Genomic DNA, 25578 nt, shown 5'->3' with positions numbered 1-25578 from the left:
TCCTCTGTCTGGAGGCTGACACTTGGTCCAAAGTGTGTCTTCCAGCAAGACAATAATACCTAGCACTAATCAAAATCCACAAAGAAATGGTTAATTGACCACAAAATCAACATTTTGCAATGGTCATCTCAGTCTCCTGACTTGAACCCCATTGTGGTTTGAATTGAAGAGGGCAGTCCATAATAGCAGATGAAGGATATCAAGGATCTGGAAAGATTCTGCATGGAGGAATGGTCTAAGATCCCTCCCAATCTCATAAAACATTTGAGAAAAGGCTGTGTCCTTATCCTTGCAAGGGGAGGGTGCTAGAGCTTTGACCTCTTATCTTTTTTTAGATTTGTTTTATTATTTCATAAACAAAATCTCTTTCTCTGAACAATTGTATTAGCATAAAATACTATCATTTCCCAATTTTGTTGAGCATACAATATAGCTCAGTATTTGCATTATATATTTTATACAGTCTTTTTTGCTCATTTTTATTAAGAGTGCCAATAATTATGGACAGGCTATAATAATAGTCAAGGGTATAGAGGATAATTGGTAGCTGAAGAAATCAATGAAGTTCCACAGAGCACAAAGGAAGTAGAGAATTCCCTGCAGGATCCCTGTGATGACCCTCATCTGACTGTGCAGTGGATTGGTAGAGGCATGGGCTAGTGGGAATTTTTACACCATATTTCTTATACCATATCAAATCAAATTGGGACATAGCCCATATCACTATGAGATGAACAACACATGAAGTCTGTATTCATAAACCAACTCAGAATAGGATTGCTTATCTAGGGTCTGGTCCCCCCTGACCATATAATCTAAAAGGCAGAACTGATCCTAGATCAGCACTCCTACTCTCAGATGCTTTACAAATATGGGCTCTGAGCTTGAGTGTGATCATGCAAACATAACTTCCCCCAATGATCACATTTAAAGAGTCAACAGACAGGCAATTGTACAGAATGTTATTTTATTTATTAAATATGCATGTCTGACTAAAACGCCAGAGGTAATAGACCATTCATATTAGAAGGAAGACAACAAAGATATAAAAGGGTACTCTATCTACAAATATAGTACATCTCTATGCAAACCATAAATGAGAGCTGACACTTAGCATGTTTATTGAACTGAATTAATCCAAGATTCACACACACACACACACAGTCTTGTACAACAAACTATGTGGGGACACACAATTCAGTCCCATTCAAAATCCTATTCTACCTAACCCTAACCCGTAACCTAATCTTAACCCTAACCTGTAAATCAAACCTTAAACCTAACCCGTAGCTCCTAATCCTAACCCTAAACCTAAATGTAACCCTAACACTAATTCTAACCTTAACCCTAAACCCCCTTGAAATAGCATTTGACCTTGTGGGGACCAACAAAATGTCCCCAGTTAGTCAAATGTGGGTCCCCACAAGTATACTTAAACACATCCACACACGCGTCCACTCACACACACGCACACACATCCTTTTGTGTTCCAAACGTCAGATGTTTGTCCCTACAGAACAGGGTGGGAGCCCTCTGACAATGTAACATGTTGAACATGTCTTCATACATTTTTAACTGTTGAAATACATTCAATAAATTACAAAAACTGTTGTACTGTTCCGATCGACAGACGGCAGCTTGACCATCATTCAATATGTCATAGGAAACCACTTTGGTGCATCTATTCTTCATCTGACAAATACAGTACATTTATTTTCCATCTGACATGCCGTTAAATATCTTTGCACAATGTAACAATACTTGACAAAACAAGTTTTTGCAGCATTCTCTTTTCAACCTGCTTTTTCAGTACACACACACACACACACACACACACACACACACACACACACACACACACACACACACACACACACACACACACACACACACACACACACACACACACACACACACACACACACACACACACACACACACACTTTGCAGAACAGACAGACATGCATCCACACATTATGAATACATGGTATACACCGTAACTTTAATAATTTATGGATTGCTTTTATTATTGCTTTTGACATACGATCAAATCATATGATCAAATGTGCACTGATCAAATCAGTGTGAAGTGTTTTTGGTGCACTTAATCATGGATGTGGTTGGCTGTAGACCAGGCAGCGGTAGCCTGCGTGCCAGTGTGTTTATGCTACCATACCAACTCCTTATCACTCATTGCCATGTTTGGCTTGACAAGGACAGCAATGGAGTATGCAAGAGCACAAACAGATCTGGGACCAGGCTAAAGCCTAATTTACACCTTCCACTTCTGAGCTGTCCGCTAGGTCCACTCAAACGAAATTATTCAAAATCGAATGTCCACTCCTGTCCGTTCGGACAAATCTCTGCGTCCGCAGGACACTTTGCCAAGTAGGAGATGCGGACCTTGTGTGGACTTTGAAGGGAAGTAGAAGGTGTGTAAATTAGGCTTATGGCAGTGGTGGAGTTGGCTGGCTAGGCAGGGCCACAGGTGGAGTTGGCTGGCTAGGCAGGGCCAGAGGTGGAGTTGGCAGGCTAGGCAGGGCCAGAGGCGGAGTTGGCTGGCTAGGCAGGGCCAGAGGTGGAGTTGGCTGGCTAGGCAGGGCCAGAGGTGGGGTTGGCTGGCTAGGCAGGGCCAGAGGTGGAGTTGGCAGGCTAGGCAGGGCCAGAGGCGAAGTTGGCTGGCTAGGCAGGGCCAGAGGTGGAGTTGGCTGGCTAGGCAGGGCCAGAGGTGGGGTTGGCTGGCTAGGCAGGACAAGCGGCAGAGTAGCTGGGCGTCAGAAGTAGTCTCGACGTCGTGAGTCGTCGTTAATGAATGAAGGGTTCCATTGGGCGGGATAGATACAGGAGTGACGGGAGCCTGGCAGGCCAGAGAACGGGTAGAGGCCGTTACGCTCTAGGTCAGAGTTACGTAACGCAGGCTGCAACACAGGGATGGGGTGGTCAGTATCAACGGGGGGGGGGGGGGGGGGGGGTGAGAGAGAGAAAGAGACCGGTGTATGCTAATCCTTACCTGCTATGGTGGACCAAAAATAACAAACGTAGTGGCCCTTCTGTCTAATTGGTTTGTCTATTGTCTTCTAGAGAAATGCTATGTTTATGTCTTGTTAACATTGTGTTGTGTTTCTTTATATACCGCTAGATGTCTGTGCTTATAGAGAATAGATGTTTATACATAGAGTACATAGACATATACTGTAAGTACAGAGTAGTAGTTTGTATATGTACAGAGTAGTAGTTTGTATATGTACAGAGTAGTAGTTTCTATACGTACAGTGTAGTAGTTTCTATATGTACAGAGTAGTAGATTCTATATGTACAGAATAGTAGATTCTATATGTACAGAGTAGTAGTTTCTATATGTACAGAGTATAGTTTCTATATGTACAGAGTAGTAGATTCTATATGTACAGAGTAGTAGTGTCTATACATACAGAGTAGTAGATGTCTGTCATTTGTAGCAGGTTCTTGGTGCTACCGTTCTCCTGCATCTCGATGGCCTCTCTCCCCCACTCCATAGAAACACGGTTACTCTTTGGGAACTCTGCGTAAGGCGACATTTGAAAATCGCCACTTTTGAAAATTATCTTGTTGATGTCATTCTTGTCTTTCCTGGAAAGAGATACACAAAATATTTTAAGTTCACTCAATTATTTTATAAACACTTATAACAGTTATTACAAATTGTGTGGTCAATTAAGTTTTTCTAATATGGCACAACATGGACTGAGAATAAGGAATTAGGGGTTGTCCTCTTACTACTGTGTTATTACATGGTTATAACTACAGCAATAGTGTCATGGAATCTTACTTGCAGCAAGTGACAATGAGAGCGATGATGAGAACAAGGAGTAGGGCACCCCCTACTGGCGATACCACCACAGCTATCAGCTTGTAGACTAGAAGAAAGACAAAATGTTATGATTAAACTGGAGGTCTACGTTGTGATTGTGAGTGCAGAAAGAATAACCATGACAACAACTAAGGAGTTAAGTGATTAAAATGTTGTCTTGATTCTCCATTATATATTTTTCTCGCACTTTTTAAATGATAATTAAAGTCTCCTACTTACAATTTCCACAGTTGAATCCTCCAAATCCAAATGTGCACCTGAGAGATATAAACAACCAAACATAAGACCAAAAAATCATTAATAACATGTATTAATGGAATGGTCCAGTGGATTAGATGATTAGAGTTGTCATTGCTTACCTGACACAGGTTCCATTGATCCGTTTCAGACCATCACCGCATTCTGTAAGATGTCATTTCACAATCATTTCAAAGCAACAACATTTTTGTTTCATAATACATTTTCTTTTCAAAAAGCTGCCTGCTAAAATGAAATAAAAATAAATGAAGTGAATTTGACATAAGATATGTTTGACCGATGCTGGGTTATATTCACGAGGCACCAAAAGGAAGAAACACACTGAAACCCCGCAGGGACTACGTGTTTTTTGTTTTGCATTGCGAAACGTTTTGCTATGGTATGCTTTAACGTCTGCTTGCTCCACCCTTCCAGGCCTCACCTAGGCAAAATGAGGGCTACCCTCCACCTTATCCTCGTTTCAGCCCTCATCTAGACAAGATGGAGGACTACCCTCCACCTTATCCTCGTTTCAGCCCTCACCTAGACAAGATGGAGGACTACCCTCCACCTTATCCTCGTTTCAGCCCTCACCTAGACAAGATGGAAGACTACCCTCCACCTTATCCTCGTTTCAGCCCTCACCTAGGCAAGATGGAGGACTACCCTCCACCTTATCCTCGTTTCAGCCCTCACCTAGACAAGATGGAGGACTACCCTCCACCTTATCCTCGTTTCAGCCCTCACCTAGGCAAGATGGAGGACTACCCTCCACCTTATCCTCGTTTCAGCCCTCACCTAGGCAAGATGGAGGACCACTCTCCACCTTATCCTCGTTTCAGCCCTCACCTAGACAAGATGGAGGACCACCTTCCACCTTATCCTCGTTTCAGCCCTCACCTAGGCAAGATGGAAGACTACCCTCCACCTTATCCTCGTTTCAGGCCTCAACTAGGCAAGATGGAAGACTACCCTCCACCTTATCCTCGTTTCAGCCCTCACCTAGGCAAGATGGAGGACCACCCTCCACCTTATCCTCATTTCAGCCCTCACCTAGGCAAGATTGAGGACTACCCTCCACCTTATCCTCATTTCAGGCCTCACCTAGGCAAGATGGAGGACTACCCTCCACCTTATCCTCGTTTCAGGCCTCACCTAGGCAAGATGGAGGACTACCCTCCACCTTATCCTCGTTTCAGGCGTCACTTAGGCAAGATGGAGGACTACCCTCCACCTTATCCTCATTTCAGCCCTCACCTAGGCAAGATGGAGGACTACCCTCCACCTTATCCTCGTTTCAGCCCTCACCTAGGCAAGATGGAGGACTACCCTCCACCTTATCCTCGTTTCAGCCCTCACCTAGACAAGATGGAGGACTACCCTCCACCTTATCCTCGTTTCAGCCCTCACCTAGGCAAGATGGAAGACTACCCTCCACCTTATCCTCGTTTCAGCCCTCACCTAGGCAAGATGGAGGACTACCCTCCACCTTATCCTCGTTTCAGCCCTCACCTAGACAAGATGGAGGACTATCCTCCACCTTATCCTCGTTTCAGCCCTCACCTAGGCAAGATGGAAGACTACCCTCCACCTTATCCTCGTTTCAGGCCTCACCTAGGCAAGATGGAACACTACCCTCCACCTTATCCTTGTTTCAGCCCTCACCTAGGCAAGATGGAGGACCACCCTCCACCTTATCCTCATTTCAGCCCTCACCTAGGCAAGATTGAGGACTACCCTCCACCTTATCCTTGTTTCAGCCCTCACCTAGGCAAGATGGAGGACCACCCTCCACCTTATCCTCGTTTCAGCCCTCACCTAGGCAAGATGGAAGACTACCCTCCACCTTATCCTCGTTTCAGGCCTCAACTAGGCAAGATGGAAGACTACCCTCCACCTTATCCTCGTTTCAGCCCTCACCTAGGCAAGATGGAGGACCACCCTCCACCTTATCCTCATTTCAGCCCTCACCTAGGCAAGATTGAGGACTATCCTCCACCTTATCCTCATTTCAGGCCTCACCTAGGCAAGATGGAGGACTACCCTCCACCTTATCCTCGTTTCAGGCCTCACCTAGGCAAGATGGAGGACTACCCTCCACCTTATCCTCGTTTCAGGCGTCACTTAGGCAAGATGGAGGACTACCCTCCACCTTATCCTCATTTCAGCCCTCACCTAGGCAAGATGGAGGACTACCCTCCACCTTATCCTCGTTTCAGCCCTCACCTAGGCAAGATGGAGGACTACCCTCCACCTTATCCTCGTTTCAGCCCTCACCTAGACAAGATGGAGGACTACCCTCCACCTTATCCTCGTTTCAGCCCTCACCTAGGCAAGATGGAAGACTACCCTCCACCTTATCCTTGTTTCAGCCCTCACCTAGGCAAGATGGAGGACTACCCTCCACCTTATCCTCGTTTCAGCCCTCACCTAGACAAGATGGAGGACTACCCTCCACCTTATCCTCGTTTCAGCCCTCACCTAGGCAAGATGGAAGACTACCCTCCACCTTATCCTCGTTTCAGGCCTCACCTAGGCAAGATGGAACACTACCCTCCACCTTATCCTTGTTTCAGCCCTCACCTAGGCAAGATGGAGGACCACCCTCCACCTTATCCTCATTTCAGCCCTCACCTAGGCAAGATTGAGGACTACCCTCCACCTTATCCTTGTTTCAGCCCTCACCTAGGCAAGATGGAGGACCACCCTCCACCTTATCCTCATTTCAGCCCTCACCTAGGCAAGATGGAGGACTACCCTCCACCTTATCCTCGTTTCAGGCCTCACTTAGGCAAGATGGAGGACTACCCTCCACCTTATCCTCATTTCAGGCCTCACCTAGGCAAGATGGAGGACTACCCTCCACCTTATCCTCGTTTCAGGCCTCACTTAGGCAAGATGGAAGACTACCCTCCACCTTATCCTCGTTTCAGGCCTCACCTAGGCAAGATGGAGGACTACCCTCCACCTTATCCTCGTTTCAGGCCTCACCTAGGCAAGATGGAGGACTACCCTCCACTTTATCCTCGTTTCAGGCGTCACTTAGGCAAGATGGAGGACTACCCTCCACCTTATCCTCATTTCAGCCCTCACCTAGGCAAGATGGAGGACTACCCTCCACCTTATCCTCGTTTCAGCCCTCACCTAGGCAAGATGGAGGACTACCCTCCACCTTATCCTCGTTTCAGCCCTCACCTAGACAAGATGGAGGACTACCCTCCACCTTATCCTCGTTTCAGCCCTCGCCTAGGCAAGATGGAAGACTACCCTCCACCTTATCCTCGTTTCAGCCCTCACCTAGGCAAGATGGAGGACCACCCTCCACCTTATCCTCATTTCAGCCCTCACCTAGGCAAGATTGAGGACTACCCTCCACCTTATCCTCATTTCAGGCCTCACCTAGGCAAGATGGAGGACTACCCTCCACCTTATCCTCATTTCAGGCCTCACTTAGGCAAGATGGAGGACTACCCTCCACCTTATCCTCATTTCAGCCCTCACCTAGGCAAGATATAGGACTACCCTCCACCTTATCCTCATTTCAGGCCTCACCTAGGCAAGATGGAGGACTACCCTCCACCTTATCCTCATTTCAGCCCTCACCTAGGCAAGATGGAGGACCACCCTCCACCTTATCCTCGTTTCAGCCCTCACCTAGGCAAGATGGAGGACTACCCTCCACCTTATCCTCGTTTCAGGCCTCACTTAGGCAAGATGGAGGACCACCCTCCACCTTATCCTCATTTCAGCCCTCACCTAGGCAAGATATAGGACTACCCTCCACCTTATCCTCATTTCAGCCCTCACCTAGGCAAGATATAGGACTACCCTCCACCTTATCCTCGTTTCAGGCCTCACCTCGGCAAGATGGAGGACTACCCTCCAACTTATCCCCATTTTAGGCCTCAGCTATGCAAGATGGAGGACTACCCTCCACCTTATTCTTGTTTCAGGCCTCACCTAGGCAGGACTGGTCCTCAGGGTTGAGTTTGAAGTACCCTGGTTGACACTGGCAGTAGGCTGTCCCATTGGAGTCGGCACAGAAGGAACGCTCTAGGTGACACTGGGTGTTCTGAGCCAGACACAGACTCTCAACTGAGGGGCAGAGATAGGAGAGGGGTAGATTAGGATGGTTGTAGCAGGGTCAGGTATGAAATGTAAAACATGCTAATGTCATACAATGACTTACATCATTTTTTGGGCAAGAAAATGCTAAAGTTGGCAGATGGTGGCAGTGACGGTGTACACAAACCCAATGCATGGATTGAATTCTGCCTTTGTCCCCACAGGCTGCTTACAAGGTAACAAAACAAATATTTAATTTTGAAATTAGGATGAACTAATCCTTTAAGACTGGGATTAGGGGAAAGAGGTGAGGATGGGTCATGAAGCTGGGGGTGAAAGAGGGGAAGACGGAGTATGGAGGAAGTTGAGAGAGGAAGAGAGTGCTGTTACCGTGATAGGAGAGCTGGTGAGTGACCACCACTCTGCTGTGACCAGCGGTGCTGTTATAGTCATTCAGGGTAAGAGTTAGGGTTAGAGTAAAGAGGAGAGGATTGGTCTCGAAGACGAGGGAGGAGGACTGAGGATGATGAATGGAGGAAGATGAGAGGGGCGGCAGGTAGCCTAGTGGTTAAGAGTGCTGGGTAATTAACTGAAAGGTCGCTGGTTCAAATCCCCGAGTCGACTAGATAAAAAAATATACCGATGTGCCCTTGAGCTAGGCACTTAACTCCAATTGCTTCTGTAAGTCGCTCTGGATAAAAGCGTCTGCTAAATGACAAAAAAATAAATGAGGGCACATGATTGAGGGATGTAGAGAGTGCTGTACCTTGATAGGAGAGCTGGTGAGTGACCACCACTCTGCAGTGTCCAGCAGTGCTGTTACAGTTGTTCAGAGACATCTGTATGCTGTCGTAGATCTCAGAGCTGGTCACGTCAGCAGAGAGGGAGAACATGTTGACAGCAGAGATATGAACTCCGTCTTCCCCTCTGGAACACACACACACATCACAGCAAACTTGATTTAAAGTCCATTTAAATCCTGAAAAGCATCAGAGTTGTAAAGTTGTTGTTCTATTTAACATCCATTACAATAAAGTCCTTTTAAATGTATGAAGAGTGTATTGGTATTGCTTGATTTTTTATTACACTTTACATGCAATGTTGTCATGCATGTTGTGCAAAGACAATCTTATGGGGGAAGAAGAAACTCACTTTTTACTCAAAGTAGAGCGCCGGTAACCACGCAGAATTGATAATGAGGCATTGAGCTGTAAAAAAAAGAGTGAAGAAAGAGTGGGGGCTAAATATTATTAGTCGGGCATGATCACATTTAATTATTTATAATACATTAATTATATCTTCCTTACATTCCTAATACATCTATCACATTGATTGAACAGGTTTGCTGCATCACTACAACAAATACACAATACACAATGTCAGTGATAGTCATTCCTCTCTCCACACTAGGGTTGCAAAACTCCCAGTAATCTAGCAAACATACCAACATTCTTGAGAGATTCCAAATTTACTGGTTACAGGGAATATTCAGGGATGTATACAGGGAATATTCAGGGATGCATACAGGGAATATTCAGGGATGTATACAGGGAATATTCAGGGATGTATACAGGGAATATTCAGGGATGTATACAGGGAATATTCAAGGATGTATACAGGGAATATTCTGGGATGTATACATGGAATATTCAGGGATGTATACAGGGAATATTCAGGGATGTATACAGGGAATGTTCCGGGATGCATACAGGGAATATTCTGGGATGTATACAGGGAATATTCTGGGATGTATACAGGGAATATTCTGGGATGTATACAGGGAATATTCTGGGATGTACACAGGGAATATTCAGGGATGTATACAGGGAATATTCAGGGATGTATACAGGGAATATTCTGGGATGTATACAGGGAATATTCAGGGATGTATACAGGGAATATTCCCTCCTTCTGCAACTCTACTTCCCAGCCTGTCCCTGTCCTTACCAGCTGGTTGATCTCTCTCTGGATCTCATGCAGTGTGGCGCTCCTGGAGAGCAGTGGGTCATAGTAAGAGTTGTTGACACTGAACGTCCCTAAGAAAGTTTTTGCTGTAGAGGTAAACAGACACTGTGGTTAACTAAGGTTCAAGACTGTCTCTAAAGTTTACAGTTATTTCTTTCAACTCATGAAATATAGCTAACCCTTTATTGAGAATGAATACATCAATAAGATTGGTAGTGTCTTATCTTATCATTACCTAATAACATAACCCAGGGTCCCCCAACTGGCAACCCCTGCATCGAATTTGGCCCGCGGGTGGTTTAATTAGCCCCCCCCAAGATTTCAGAGCAAAAAAAAATGTATTTATAATTTTCATTGTTGGACAGGAAATCAACTCCAAGTGATTTTAATGTAAGAAATCTGTTCCAAAGTATTCCGACGCATAATAGAGAGAAACGTGATCGTATACAAATGTAAGCAAGGTTGGAAATCATGTTTTAGTAAAATATTATATCTGTTTGGGCTTCTTGCAGTCAATTTGCAGTCTACAAATTATTTGTAATTATGTTCCGCCCCCCAATCATCTTGTTACGAAAAAAAATCTAGAATCTAGTTGATGATCGCTGACATAACCTATAACATAACCTGATCAACCACATGAGCCACGGCCTGTTCACCTCGCTATTATCCAGAAGGCCAGGTCTGTACAGGTGCATCAAAGCTGGGACCGACAGACACAAAAACAGCTTCTATCTCAAGGCCATCAGACTGTTAAATAGCATCACTAGCCGGTTTCTACCCAGTTACGCAACTCTGCACCTTAGAGGCTGCTGCCCCATATACATAGGCTTGAAATCACTGGCCACTTTAACAATGGAACACTAGTCACTATAATAATGTCTAAATAATGTTTACATACTGCTTTATTCATCTCATATGTATATACTGTATTCTACTGTATTTTAGTCAATGCCACTACGACATTGCTCAATCTAATATTTATATATTTCTTATTTCCATTATTTTACATGTGTGTGTATTGTTGTGTATTGTTAGATACTACTGCACTGTTGGAGCTAGGAACACACGCATTGCACTACACCCACAATAACATCTGCTAAATATGTGTATGTGACCAATAAAATTTGATTTGATCTAATATAACCAAAACAAGCCCCTACGTATTGTTTATATTGTCATGTGATATGAGACTTGTAAATAAAGCATGTATGTTTAGTTGTATGATTAGTAGTAAAAATGTCTTACAACATCACCTCAAAAATAAAGAGCTAAATATTGTTTATATTTTTATCGTCATATGAGACTGTCAACAAAGGCTGTATGTACTGTTTGTTAAGTCGTACCTCGCGTGCAGTCTCGTCCGTTCTCAATGTCAAGGCCCAGGGGACACTCGCAGCTGAAGGAGCCCCTGGTGTTAACACACGCAGAGTCACTGGGACACGGGCCTGAGGGGCCGGGGCCACTCTCACACTCATCCACATCTGGACACAGCAGAGACAGAGGACAGAGAGGGCAGTGTGAACATAGAGGACAAGATGACTATAGTGAATACAATCAGCAATATAAAGATATTTTCACATATGGACAAACAAAGCAACACAGATACATAGACAGAGGACAGGGACAGAGTACAGCTGACAGAGGACAGATGACAGAGATCAGTTACACAAAACTGCACAAAACTTGAATCATTAAACCCTCACTAAAACTCTCTCTGATCCTGGGCCAAGAGACTTGGGGCTCTATAGCTGCTGCAATAGGCATCCATCTCCCTATGGGTTGTAAACAGGGTGTTCACACCTCTGTTACTCAGCCAGGTTGCTAGGGCCGCCTAGACTCAATCATGGACACTCTTAATGACAGTTGTGGCTGCTTTGCGTGATGTATTGTTGTCTCTACTGTCTTGCCCTTTGTGCTGTTGTCTGTGCCCAATAATGTTTGTACCATATTTTGTGCTGCTACCATGTTGTGCTGCTGCCATGTTGTGTTGCTACCATGTTGTTGTCATGTTGTGTTGCTACCATGCTGTGTTTTCATGTGTTGCTGCCATGCTATGTGGTTGTCTTACGTCTCTCTTTGTGTAGTGTTGTGATGTGTGTTTTGGCCTATATTTTAATTTAATTTTATATTTTTAACCCCAGCCCCCGTCCCCGCAGGAGGCTTTTTGCCTTCTGGTAGGCCGTCATTGTAAATAATAATCTGTACTTAACTGACTTGCCTAGTTAAATAAATAAATAAATATATAAACACTACCTTTCAAAAGTTTGGGTTCACTTAGAAATGTCCTTGTTTTTGAAAGAAAAGCTAATTTTTTGTCCATGAAAATAACATCAAATTGATCAGAAATACAATGTAGACATTGTTAATGTGGTAAATTACTATTGTAGCTGGAAACGGCAGATTTTTTATGGAATATCTACATAGGCGTACAGAGGCCCATTATCAGCAATCATCACTCCTGTGTTCCAATGGCACATTGTGTTAGCGAATCCAAGTTTATCATTTTAAAAGGCTAATTGATCATTAGAAAACACTTTGTCAATTATGTTAGCACAGCTGAAAACTGTTGTTCTGATTAAAGAAGCAATAAAACTGTCCTTCTTTAGACAAGTTGAGTATCTGGAGCATCAGCATTTGTGGGTTCGATTACAGGCTCAAAATAGCCAGAATCAAAGACCTTTCTTCTGAAACTCGTCAGTCTATTCTTGTTCTGAGAAATGAAGGCTATTCCATGCGAGAAATTGCCAAGAAACTGAAGATCTCGTACGCTGTGTACTACTCCCTTCACAGAACAGCGCAAACTGTCTCTAACCGGAATAGAAAGAGGAGTGGGAGCCTCCGGTGCACAACTGAGCAAGAGGACTAGTACATTAGAGTGTCTAATTTGAGAAACAGACGCCTCACAAGTCCTCAACTGGCAGCTTCATGAAATAGTACCCGCAAAACACCAATCTCAACGTCAACAGTGAAGAGGGGACTCCGGGATGCTGGCCTTCTAGGCAGAGTTGCAAAGAAAAAGCCATATCTCAGACTGGCCAATAAAAAGAAAAGATTAAGATGGGCAAAAGAACACAAACACTGGACAGGTGAACTCTGCCTAGAAGGCTGGGAATGGTAGGTTGAACTCACCCTCATTGCAGGTAGGTCCTGTCCATGCTGACAGACAGTAACAGGTGAATTCCCCCCCTCCATCGGTCTGTCCACACCCACCTCCGTTCAGACAGGGGTTGGGCTCACAGGCACTACCTAAAGAAGAGAGATGGATTCAGACTGATGTACTGCATTTCATATCAATGCAGTTCATAGATTTTCTTCATTGTTCCAAACAACAGTCATTAGGCTTTGGGAATACACACATCTTCATTCCACGTTTCCAGCTAAATTCAGGGAAAAACTAACTTTAGCAGAATAAAAGCTTTTAAAGATAGACTGTTGACAAACCTGGTGTCTGAGGTGTAGATCTGATGTCCATTGGAGCTGTGGTCACTTCTACCTCAGTGGTCCCCCTGTCAGTGTGTTTCCCTGTAGTGTGCAGTTCCACTGTGCTCCTGGTGGTGGTGCTGTGGCTGTAGGAAGAGGAGGCTGTAGTAGTGGTGGTGGTGATGGCCTGGCCGCTGTGGGGCGTGGTGTTCCCCGGTGTGGCCGTGCTGGTCTCCAGGTGCAAGGTGGTTACATCGGTGGAGCTGGTGACGTCGGTGAAGCTCACCCCTGTTGAGGGCTCCTGGGTCTGGGTCTGAAGGGTAGCTGGGAGCTGGGGGGTTGAAGCCGAGGTCTGGAGACCCAGAGTGGTCTCAGTGGTAATGGTGGTAGGGATGGTGGTGGGTTGAGTCTGGGCTTCGACGGAGGTGGTGGTGCTAAGCTGAACCATCCTTGTCGTGGCCAGAGGGGGTGTCAGTGTGGTGCTGGTTGCCGTAGTAAATCTGTAGGTCTCCTCCTCAGTGACCTGTGACGTCATCGTAACGGTAACGGATGTGGTGGACATCAGGACCTCTGTGGTCACCGCCGGCGATGGCTGCTCTGTCTTGGGGACAAAGGGAGGCTGGCTTGAGATGAACCGGGACAGGAAGTCGTCCAGGGCGGTGGCACTTTCTCGTAGCGTCGGGTGAGCAGTAGTTAGAGCCAGACCTACGATGGTAGGTGTGTCCTCTGTGTGGAGTGATGTGACTCCTTCTGTCTCACCCTGGCCCCCCTGGGTGCTGAGGGCACCTGTGGAGGACTCCGTGGAAGTGCCAGACCCGGTGACCATGATGGAGGGAGTATCTCTATCTCCTCCCTGAGAGGTGTTGGTGCTGGGATGGCTGGGTCCTTCTGAAAACAGAATGGGGGGCTGGGAAGAATCAGGGACCCCATCTTCTGTTTGGGACGTCCTGCTTCTGGAGGGCTGACTGGAGTCTGTTGTGTCTGTGTCCCGTCTGCTGTGGTTATCAGCCACGCTGAGAGGGGGGGTGGAGTAGGGGGTTCCCTCCGAAACCAGAGAGGTGAGGTCCTGCTGTTGGGTCACATTGGGGGGTCCAGTCAGCGGGTTGGTCCCTCTGGAGGAAGAACCACCAGGCCACTCTGTTTAGAATAAGTAGAAGAAGAGGAAGAGGGAGAAGAAGATTACTTTTTGTCCATTTACAACATGAGAAATGGAAATTAGTATTTTGCATATCCCATTCTCCCCGGTAGACATATACATACTGTACATACAAATACACAAAGAGGGAATTTCAGAAGGTTGTTTACCTTGTGAAGAGTTGGTGTTGGAGTGGGGGAGAGAGTCAGACCCAGACGTAGCGTCATGCCCATGGTCAGGTCCGGTGGAGGGTATCCTGTCGGTGACATCCCCAGCCCTGGCACCGGTGCGGCCCGTCGGGAGGCCCCAGGTGGAGTCCTCAGGGTACATGGAGGTGCTGTTGGAGCTCACAGACAGTAAGGTCCTCTCTCCCGCTCGACTCATAGTGGAGGAGATGTAGGTGCGGTCGGTGTGGACAGGGATGGGGAGAGCCATGGTTCCTAGGTCAGTCCACTGGTCCTGCCTGAGAGTATCTGTTGACTGTCCTTGGCCGAGACTCACGGTGCCTTGGTTTGTGGACTGGTCCTCTCTGAGACCCATGGTGCCTCGGATTGTGGACTGGTCCTCGTTGAGACCCATGGTGCCTTGGTTTGTGGACTGGTCCTCTCCGAGACCCACGGTGCCTTGGTTTGTGGACTGGTCCTCTCTGAGGCCCACAGTGCCTTGGTTTGTGGACTGGTCCTCTCCGAGACCCACGGTGCCTTGGGTTGTGGATTGGTCCTCTCTGAGATCCACAGTACCTCGGTTTGTGGACTGGTCCTCTCTGAGGCCCACAGTGCCTTGGTTTGTGGACTGGTCCTCGCTGAGACTCACGGTGCCTTGGTTTGTGGACTGGTTCTCTCTGAGACCCATGGTGCCTCGGGTTGTGGACTGGTCCTCTCCGAGACCCACGGTGCCTTGGTTTGTGGACTGGTCCTCTCTGAGACCCACGGTGCCTTGGGTTGTGGATTGGTCCTCTCTGAGATCCACAGTACCTCGGTTTGTGGACTGGTCCTCTCTGAGGCCCACAGTGCCTTGGTTTGTGGACTGGTCCTCTCTGAGACCCACGGTGCCTTGGGTTGTGGATTGGTCCTCTCTGAGATCCACAGTACCTCGGTTTGTGTACTGGTCCCCTCTGAGACCCACAGTACCTCGGTTTGTGGACTGGTTCTCTCTGAGACCCACAGTACCTCGGTTTGTGGACTGGTCCCCTCTGAGACCCACAGTACCTCGGTTTGTGGACTGGTCCTCTCTGATGCCCTCAGTGCCTTGGTTTGTGGACTGGTCCTCGCTGAGACCCATGGTGCCTCGGATATTGGACTGGTCCTCTCTGAGACCCACAGTACCTCGGTTTGTGGACTGGTCCTCTCTGAGACCCACAGTACCTCGGTTTGTGGACTGGTCCCCTCTGAGGCCCTCAATGCCTTGGTTTGTGGACTGGTCCCCTCTGAGGCCCTCAATGCCTTGGTTTGTGGACTGGTCCTCTCTGAGGCCCTCAATGCCTTGGTTTGTGTACTGGTCCTCTCTGAGACCCACAGTACCTCGGTTTGTGGACTGGTCCTCTCTGAGGCCCTCAATGCCTTGGTTTGTGGACTGGTCCTCTCTGAGACCCACAGTACCTCGGTTTGTGGACTGGTCCTCTCTGAGGCCCTCAATGCCTTGGTTTGTGGACTGGTCCTCTCTGAGGCCCTCAATGCCTTGGTTTGTGGACTGATTCTCGCTGAGACCCACAGTACCTCGGTTTGTGGACTGGTCCTCTCTGAGGCCCTCAATGCCTTGGTTTGTGGACTGGTCCTCTCTGAGGCCCACAGTGCCTTGGTTTGTGGACTGGTCCTCTCTGAGACCCACGGTGCCTTGGGTTGTGGATTGGTCCTCTCTGAGATCCACAGTACCTCGGTTTGTGGACTGGTCCTCTCTGAGATCCACAGTACCTCGGTTTGTGGACTGGTCCCCTCTGAGACTGCTGTCAGCATCAGGGCTGTCCTGAGGTGGTCTGGCTTCCGTAACAGACACTGACTTAAGTTCTACTGAGCGTTTTGTTTCAGTCAAAGCCCTGAGTTGTGCTGGGAGCCCAGAGTAGGCCTCTGGTAGGTGGTCTGGTGTTACTCTGGTCTTGTCCTCCCACTGTGTGGTATCCTCTGTAGACACTACAATGGTAGAGCTCCTCTGCTCCGTCGACAAACCAAGGGTTCCTTCTGATGTCCAACTGGTTGAGCCCGAGGAGAGACGTGTGTTTTGTTCAGTGGCTTTGAAGAATAAATATATAAATACAATTAAAAAAGGATGACAGGTATGTGTTTTCTGTATTCAAGGAAAGCTATGTGAAACATAGGCCTACATAAAAAGTTGGGAAGAAAGACACCCAAAACAAAAACTTAAATGTCTGGACCACCAGATGGCCCCAGAGAGGTTGTATATTGCTTCAAACGCTAAAAGGGAAGATGTCAGGAGTTGCTGCCTGCGGCTGTTCTGATTTTGGGTGGAGAACAATTGGCAGCCAGGCCTGTCTACCCTAACAAAAGCCTGGGCCCTAAATATGGAGGTGACTCTGGCCTTTGGGACTTTGCCATTTCCTTCCTTAAGCTGACATAGCAGAAGCCATAGATGTTATAATACTGTCACACTGCAGACGTTGGTTGGGTTCATATTGAAGCAGAGTTTGCTCTCTGGCTCACAGTTTTTTGGGGCTTTTTTAAAACAGTCAGTTAAAGACATGCTCCGCTAGTATTTTTTAAACCTCCCGCTTTGTGATGGATGTGTCAATGTGTAGTTCATACATGCATAATCTATGAGCAGAATTACTGTTTTACCTCAATTAGCCACGAAATCCCTAGTCTGAAAGTGACCGTTTTTTGGAAGAATGCTGCCATCTTGCCTACATTTACCCCTATTTGGACAGCCCTCTAGCAATTCGAGTTTCAGCCAATGAGCTTCAGCCCTTCGCCATTTAAGTGACAGCTAGCAAGACGCACACACAGTAGAGCGAGAGAGAGAGAGCAATGACGGGGTGCACATATGTGACTTATTTCAGGAAACTAGGCGTATGTTGAGCGTCACTAATTGACAGGAGAGCCATTTGAACGTAAACTATTATTTATTTATCAAAATGTGTTTTTTGGCAGAAATGCCTTCTGGAACATGTGAACTTTTATGTGCCTTAATAACAAACTTGTATGCCATCTGTAAACGAATAAAATTGTTAAATTATGAGCCTAGTTGCTTTAGCCATGGAAAAAGGCAGGAACCTTCCCGCTAGCCATGATTGGCTGAGATAATGGATGGGCTGGACATGCCGGGAGATGAGTTCGGATTGGTCTGCCATGTAGCAAGCTTCTGTCTATAACATGAGCTGGTCAGTATTTGTAGGTAATCATTTCTAACACTGCTTTTTTTTAAAGATATCAGTGTTGCTCTCCACTTTCTGGAGGACCGAGTTTTGAAATCAGTGGAAGGCCTGGTGGACTTAGAGTATGATAGCTAAGAAGATGGAGAAAATTCTGGTCTTTGATTGCAAATATGCAGTGGGAGTTGAAAAGAGAACACAGAAAGCTGTATAAAACACCTGTCTCCGGATTACATCTTCAAACTAAGGGCAACCATGGCATCCGCGACAGAGAGGGAGAAACGTCCATACATGTATACGGGTAAGACAGTCTAGCTAGCTACATTTTCAGATATTTCACATTTCTAATTTTGTCAGAAAGTAATTTTCATTTCAAGTTAAAGCATACTGTTAGGTAGCTAGCTAACATCAGCTGGATGGCTCGCTAGCTAACGTTACGTGTATAATCTGTGACAACGCTCTGATTGAACTCCAGATTGAATTAATTAATATATCTGTAGTATAAACCAGCCTTTAGTCTTGAAATCTTTGGTTGTTTAGTACATGGCCTCACATGTGAATCCTTAAAGAGATGGGCGGGGCTAAGGCTTAAGAGGGTAAAAACGATGCAGAATGGGTGTTGACGAAGAAGAGCTCTCCAGTAGGTTTACAAAAATATTCAAGGGCCATTTTCTCAAAAGTGAGGTTACAAGTTTATCAACTTTCAAAGCAGAATTACTTTCCCATTGTTCCTCAACTGTAGTGTATGATATGCCATTTTCTAGCTCTGAGTCTCTACTTTTATCCAATGTAAAATACACCATTTCAAATGTTGCTCCATAAGACCGAACCGGTCGGTCACATACATACACATTTGTGACGTAGTACGCAGTTTTTGGTGACTTTTGCCTTGTGGGCGCTACTTTCAGAACTACAGGCTAAAAAGTATACAAATCTCATTTAAATCTAACAATTAATTGGTATGTTCATTGCTTTATTTTTTCCAATTAAGTTTCCGTTTGTAAAGATACATGACTAGGCCTCCTACTACTAAGATAGGGCAGTTCTTGGCCTACACGTGCAGATGACACATGTAGGCTATTTCATGGTATGAGAACAAAACAGACACCCCGGGTGTGGTGTGTTCCTGTCCGTATCACCACTACTACTAGGGCCTACAAACTCCACCTAGGCCTAAAGCTGGGTTTATAGATGGTCTGGGGCCTGAAATCTCCACCCCTCTACTCTGTGGCAGCCTGCCTGTTTGTCTGCCTGTCTGTCAGCCTGGCACTTCTCCACTAACTCAACACTGCTGCTGGGGAGCTTTGGAACAATAACCTACTACCACTGCCAAGGAAGAGTGCTGCCTGTGCTAGATAACATCCTGAATGTAACACATAGCAATGACACAGTCAAACAGTCAGGCTGTCAGACAGTATGCAGATAGTGGGAAGAAGAGTACAGCAACGGTACAGTCATTCCACAGAGCGAGAGACCTAGGATGCTTCCCAAATGGCACCGTATTCCCTATATAGTGCACTACTTTTGACCAGAGACATACAGTGCCATCAGAAAGTATTCATAGCCCTGGACTTATTCCACATTTTGTTGTGTTACATACAGCATGAATTCAAAAGTCATTATATATATTTTATCACACATCTACACACAATACCCCATAATGACAAAATGAAAACATGTTTTTAGAAATAAACAATTCACACCCCTGAGTCAAAACATGTTAGAATCACTTTCGGCAGCAATAACAGCTGTGAGTCTTTCTGGGTAAGTTTCTAAGACCTTTGCACACCTGGATTGTATAATATTTGCCCATAAAATAAAGGTTAAATAAATCAAATTAATATTATTTTCCAAATTCTTCAAGCTCTGTCAAATTGGTTGTTGATCATTGCTAGACAAACATTTTCAAGTCTTGCCATAGATTTTCAAGCCGATTTAAGTCAAAACTATAACTCGGCCACTCAGGAACATTCACTGTCTTCTTGGTAAGCAACTCAAGTGTAGATTTGTCCTTGTGTTTTAGGTTATTGTCCTGCTGAAAGGTGCATTTATCTCCTAGTGTCTGGTGGAAATCTACGATTTTGCCTTTCAGTTTATTTTTTATCCTGAAAAACTCCCCAGTCCCTAATGATTACAATCATACCCATAAATAACATCATGAAGCCACCACTATGCTTGAAAATATGGAGAGTAGTACTCAGTAATGTGTTGTATTGGACTTGCCCCAAACATAACAATTTGTATTCAGGACAAAAAGTGAATTGCTTTGAAACATTTATGTTACGGTATTACTTTAGTTCGTTGTTGCAAACAGGATGCATGTTTTGGAATATTTGTATTCTGTAGAGGCTTCCTTCTTTTCACTCTGTCAATTAGTTTAGTTTTGTGGAGTAACTACAATGTTGTTGATCCATCCTCAGATTTATCCTATCACAGCCATTAAACTCTGTAACTGTTTTAAAGTCATCATTGGCCTCATTGTGAAATCCCTGAGCGGTTTCCTTCCTCTCTGGCAGCTGAGTTAGGAAGGACGCTTGTATTTTCGTAGTGACTGTGTGTACTGATACGCCATCCAAAGTGTAATAAATAACATCACCATGCTCAAAGGGATATTAGATGTCTGCTTTTAAAATGTTTACCCATCAACCAATAGGTTCCCTTCTTTCCGAGGATCTGGAAAACCTACCTGGTCTTTGTGGTTGAATTTCCATTTGAAATTCACTGCTCGGCTGTGTGACCTTACAAATAATTGTAGGTGTGGGGTACAGAGATGAGGTATTAATTCAAAGATCATGTTAAATACTATTATTGTACACAGAGTGTGTTCATGCAACTTATTATGTGACTTGTTAAGCAAGTTGTTACTCCTGAAAATATTTAAGCTTGCCATAACAAAGGGGTTGTGTACTTATTGACTCAAGACATTTCAGCTTTTAATTTTTAATTAATTTGTAGACATTTCTAAAAACATAATTTCACTTTGACATTATAGGGTATTGTGTCTAGGTGTCAAAAGTCTAGGTGATGCGGGTAAGGCGGAGTCAGGCGCAGGACACAGAGATGAGTAATAACCGTTACTTTACTCAAAAACAATATTCCATGAAGGAGACAAAATAATCCAGGTCACAAAACGAGACAACTTGACAATAACAAACACGCACAAAACCAAGGGGGAAACCAGAGGGTTAAATAGGGAACAATGATTATGGAATGGAAACCAGGTGTGTATAATGAAGACAAAACAAATCGAAAATGAAACATGGATCGGTGGTGACTAGAAAACCGGTGACGTCGACCGCCGAACGCTGCCCGAACAAGGAGAGGGACCAACTTCGGCGGAAGTCATGACACTAGGCCAGTGACACAAAAATCAAAATTTAATCCATTTCAAATTCAGGCTGTAACACAAAACAATGTGGAAATGTGGAAAAGGTCAAGGGGTGTGAATACTTTCTGAAGGCACTGTATGGGCCCTGGTCAAAAGTAGTGCAATATATAGGGAATATGGTTTCATTTGTGAGAATTAACACTCTTAGAGAATTAAGCCATTTGCCTCTAAACTAAAGCTCTCTGGATGGAGTCCACTGGCCTAACTGGCTGGCTTAGCCCTGCATTCAGTACACTGTAATCAAAAGCAGACTGGAATGGAGCACTATTGGTGCTGGCAGGACCAAGAAGTTAGCTTTTGTGTGTTTAGTTATTTATTTATTTTTTTACTTCTGTGGCTCCCAGTTCATGATGATGATGAAATGGCTTCTGTCCCAAATGGCACCCTATTCTCTTTATAGTGCATTTACACCGCATTTCCATGGAGACTTACCGCCACACCAGTGAGTTGCCAGTGTTTTATGTTAATACAAACTCTAGTGTAATTGTGTTTCCATAGCTAGGGCTGACAGTAAAGGCGTCCACATGCTTCCCAGCCGAAACAGTTCGGAAAAGTTTGTGCATATGTAACAGTATAACTTTAAACCGTCCCCTCGCCCCGACCCGGGCGCGAACCAGGGACCTTCTGCACACATCAACAACGGTCACCCACGAAGCATCGTTACCCATCGCGCCACAAAGGCCGCGGCCCTTGCAGAGCAAGGGGCAACACTACTTCTAGGTTTCAGAGCAAGTGACATAACTGATTGAAACACTAGTAGCGCGTACCCGCTAACTAGCTAGCCATTTCACATCCGTTACACTCACCCCCCTTTCAACCTCCTCCTTTTCCGCAGCAACCAGTGATCCGGGTCAACAGCATCAATGTAACAGTATAACTTTAAACCGTCCCCTCGCCCCGACACGGGCGCGAACCAGGGACCTTCTGCACACATCAACAACGGTCGCCCACGAAGCGTCGTTACCCATCGCTCCACAAAAGCCGTGGCCCTTGCAGAGCAAGGGGCAACACTACTTCTAGGTTTCAGAGCAAGTGACGTAACTGATTGAAACGCTAGTAGCGCGTACCCGCTAACTAGCTAGCCATTTCACATCCGTTACACATATATTATGATGACATTTTGTGACATTTTTGTTCGTTTTGGACTTCGGTGAGGGTTTTTTCGGCTGTTCGTGCAGACAAATTTTTTTCTGGAGGCAAGCCGAAGTTCAGGGGCCGAAGTCTACGTCCCTTCGTGGGTAATTGGTCAACAGTAGGGATTCTTCAATAAAGTCTTTGTTGTCATTCAATGAGATATGACTTGTTTTCATGTAAATTTTTTCATTGCGTAATACCACACCAAACATTGCGCGATTAAAATCTTCTCGGCAAAAATTCATGACAGATTTCTTGAGTTATCTTAGATTAATTCTGACTATTTTGAGGAACTGTCTACTGGCTACGACGTCTCAAAAGTGACAAACAGTATTATTGCCACTTTTTTCAAATGTTTCAAGTGAAGATCTTTTAAGGGATTACGCAAGCACACTCTTTCGGTTCGGCTAGCCGAGTTTTGTCGAGGCGCCAGCTGAACTGATGCATGCAGAATCAACAACCTCTGCATAATCAAAACAAATGCTTTGTGAGAAGGTGTTAAAGTTAACAGTTAGTCATTGTTATGTAAATGCTGGCTGAAAAGTATCAGTGGCCTGGCTTTGGCCCCAGGTGAAAGCAGGTCCCCCGGAGCCATGGCCCAGTGAGACAGAGGTGCCGCCCCCGTAGATGGAAACAGAAAAGTCTGAGCCTTTTGGGTTAAACACTGGGGTAAATCCTGTATGGAAATGCTTCATAACTTTTGGCCGGGCTCTGGTCCTATTCCCTGGTCCCATTCCCTATATAGTGCACTACTTTTGACCAGGGTTTCAGGGCAAGCCATAAAGGTCCAGACTCAGACCTCTTGACAGTGACTTATAAAGTGGATGTGATAGTTGCCCATAGCATGTTGGCTGGAGTACATCTGTGACATCACACCTTCCCTGATCTAAAGCCAACTGTCACTCACGGAGTGGCTCTTGCTCTGCTGGCTAAAACGGTTGGCTTTGAGTTCTGTAGGCCTAGTGCATGTTGTTGTGCAGATGATTGCTGGTTTGCGCCCTGTTCGCCACAGAAGAGAATGCACTCTGTTACACTTCTATACGTAGAGATGACACTCTTCACCTTCTGGAAAAGCGGAAAATGTACTTCTCTCACAAACCCCAATGCAGACTGAGGCATTCTTCCAGTAAAGGCCTGAGAGACATTGTGGTTATCCCAGCTGTTGCCACCGATGTAGTGATTGAGAAGGGACAACGAGAACTGGACTTGAACCAGCAACCCTGCAGTTAATAGGCAAGCACACTGCCCCCTGTGCCATAAATGTTCAGACGTCTTGGCAGTGGCCGTAGTACGCTTACAAGGAAGCTATAATAACTAATGAACTCTGGGCAATTATTCCCAGAAAGAGTCAACACTTTCTCCACATGTAGTCACTGGCAATACCTCATAAGAATTTATGGAGGTAGACAACATTTCTAGCAGAGTCCTGAAACATGAGTCAACAAATACATTGATTAGATTGAAAGGTAAACCTTGGAAGTTGTTCAATACAAGGTGTATAATTCTAATCTACTTTAGGCTATCAGCTGCCTATGATATTTTTGTGTAATGGCTCAAATGATCACTATGATGAATTATACTATTATCAGAAGACCTTATTATGGCTTAGATAAGGCTACATCAAATGTCCATAGGCATATAGGTGAATGACAGGGTCCAAGGCCAGTTGATTTTCTTTGAGGGGATGCCTGCACTAGATTACAAGAAGAAAAAAAAAAAAAAAACATCAAACAGGAGGGGGAAAACATGGTTAGAAGCTTGTGTCAGTGTGGAAAAACCACCAGGTTCAGGTGGGGAATTCCAAGTACAATTCTGATAGCCCACAGACAGGGCCTTATATAACCTACTCATTTAGTGAGTTAAATGTTGGTTTCTGACTGTCAGCAAATTAAACAAACATTGTATCCATATTTTAAATGTATCCATGTTTTTTCTTATTTTTTTCTGGGGTTATCAGCCTAAATGCCGTTATTTTAAATTAGTCCAAGTGGACCCAGGGAATGTTGATCAAGAATCATATAAACTTGTAATAAACCATCCGTTATAGCTTCTACATACAATGATCAAATCATGACTGAGGTTTAAATATTGTCACTCTGCGCGACCCTTGCCACATAACGGGATGGGACAGTGTATAGAACTCTTGTCCCATTTTCGAAGCCCAATACTCTTCCATATGTCTGTACCATACTGCACCTTACCTAATGTGTCTTCACTCAACGCCCGTGTCTCACTCTCATCGGAATGCCTGACTCTGTGGTGGAGTTCTGTTTCAGATGATGGTGATGATACCTCCCTAAAGTCCGTAGAAGTTGCCGGAGTAGTAAACACGTATTTTGGTAAGGCAGTTATGGCAGTTATTTCTTCAGAGTTGGTAACCCGGGGAGAAAAGTATACCCCCGTTACCAGTGCCCTATCCATATCGTTGCTGCTGGAGGTGTAGGTCCACGCATTGAGGGGTCTCAGAACGACCAAGAGGACCACCAGAGAAAGACGGGCTAGGACTACGTGACTCAAATAACACGTTTCCATAATCAAAACGACCCGAAAACGGCGGCGGGTAGGCGTATATTCCAAACAAGTAGCAGCGAAGTGCCCACAGCCACCATCAGAAACTATATTCTTCAAAAATGTATAATTTTAAATACCTTCGGAGACCTTAAACATCAGTTGATCCGATGAATTTTAATACGTTTTCAGACCGTAAAGTGGTGCAGTGGTGCTGGAAACAGAAGCCTGTTATCACATCATAGGCTCCAAGCTCCTCCCACACACATCAGCGATAGTGGTTTCCACCCAATTCCGCCCTAGTAGGCTGAGGTTCCGCGGGATGTGGGCTATTGTTACGCTCAACAAGACTTCAGAATATCAAGAATCTCTGAATCTGATATTTTGCTGTGATTTATTCAGTGTAAGATACTATAGTAAACTTTACATGCATGTCCACAAGTGTGGAATGCAGACCTCTCAGATGAAATGTCGACTTAATATGCCTACAAATGTTACATTGTTGCAAGTGAACAAAGTTGCAAATTGTTACAGTTGCTTGCAATGGGGACATC

General features: G+C 45.2%; 1 protein-coding gene across 2 annotated transcripts; it reads right to left on the bottom strand.

Annotated features, from left to right (window-relative positions):
- Positions 1 to 1876: 1876 nt before the first annotated feature.
- LOC120064208 (protein HEG-like) lies at positions 1877 to 25251 on the bottom strand. Of its 2 annotated transcripts, none has more exons than XM_039014610.1 (14): positions 25165 to 25251; positions 14843 to 16897; positions 13559 to 14674; positions 13247 to 13363; positions 11461 to 11598; positions 10100 to 10203; positions 9305 to 9360; positions 8919 to 9079; positions 8048 to 8182; positions 4210 to 4252; positions 4070 to 4107; positions 3809 to 3896; positions 3432 to 3609; positions 1877 to 2918 (listed from the first exon to the last, which is right to left on the bottom strand). In XM_039014610.1, the coding sequence occupies exons 1-14, from the start codon at positions 25181 to 25183 to the stop codon at positions 2775 to 2777; spliced, it is 4392 nt and encodes a 1463-aa protein (XP_038870538.1). In that variant the 5' UTR covers positions 25184 to 25251; the 3' UTR covers positions 1877 to 2774. The 2 variants fall into 2 exon arrangements, with proteins under 2 accessions (XP_038870538.1, XP_038870537.1); XM_039014609.1 differs by having other exon boundaries at positions 24718 to 25220.
- Between the last annotated feature and the right edge of the window lie 327 nt (positions 25252 to 25578).

The sequence above is a fragment of the Salvelinus namaycush genome, chromosome 19, assembly GCF_016432855.1.
Source record: "Salvelinus namaycush isolate Seneca chromosome 19, SaNama_1.0, whole genome shotgun sequence".
NCBI classification, from domain to species: Eukaryota; Metazoa; Chordata; class Actinopteri; order Salmoniformes; family Salmonidae; genus Salvelinus; species Salvelinus namaycush.
Note: the sequence above shows the minus strand (reverse complement) of the source record. Positions and strands in the feature narration are given on the sequence as shown.

Excerpts from the sequence above, each read along its gene's own strand:
- LOC120064208 (XM_039014609.1), bottom strand. The coding sequence starts at position 25,048 with ATGGAAACGTGTTATTTGAGTCACGTAGTCCTAGCCCGTCTTTCTCTG. Across the intron at positions 9,361-10,099 it reads AGAGAGAGATCAACCAGCTG|CTCAATGCCTCATTATCAAT; the intron begins GTAAGGACAGGG and ends TTTTTTTTACAG. Across the intron at positions 8,183-8,918 it reads TCACCAGCTCTCCTATCAAG|TTGAGAGTCTGTGTCTGGCT; the intron begins GTACAGCACTCT and ends TCTGCCCCTCAG.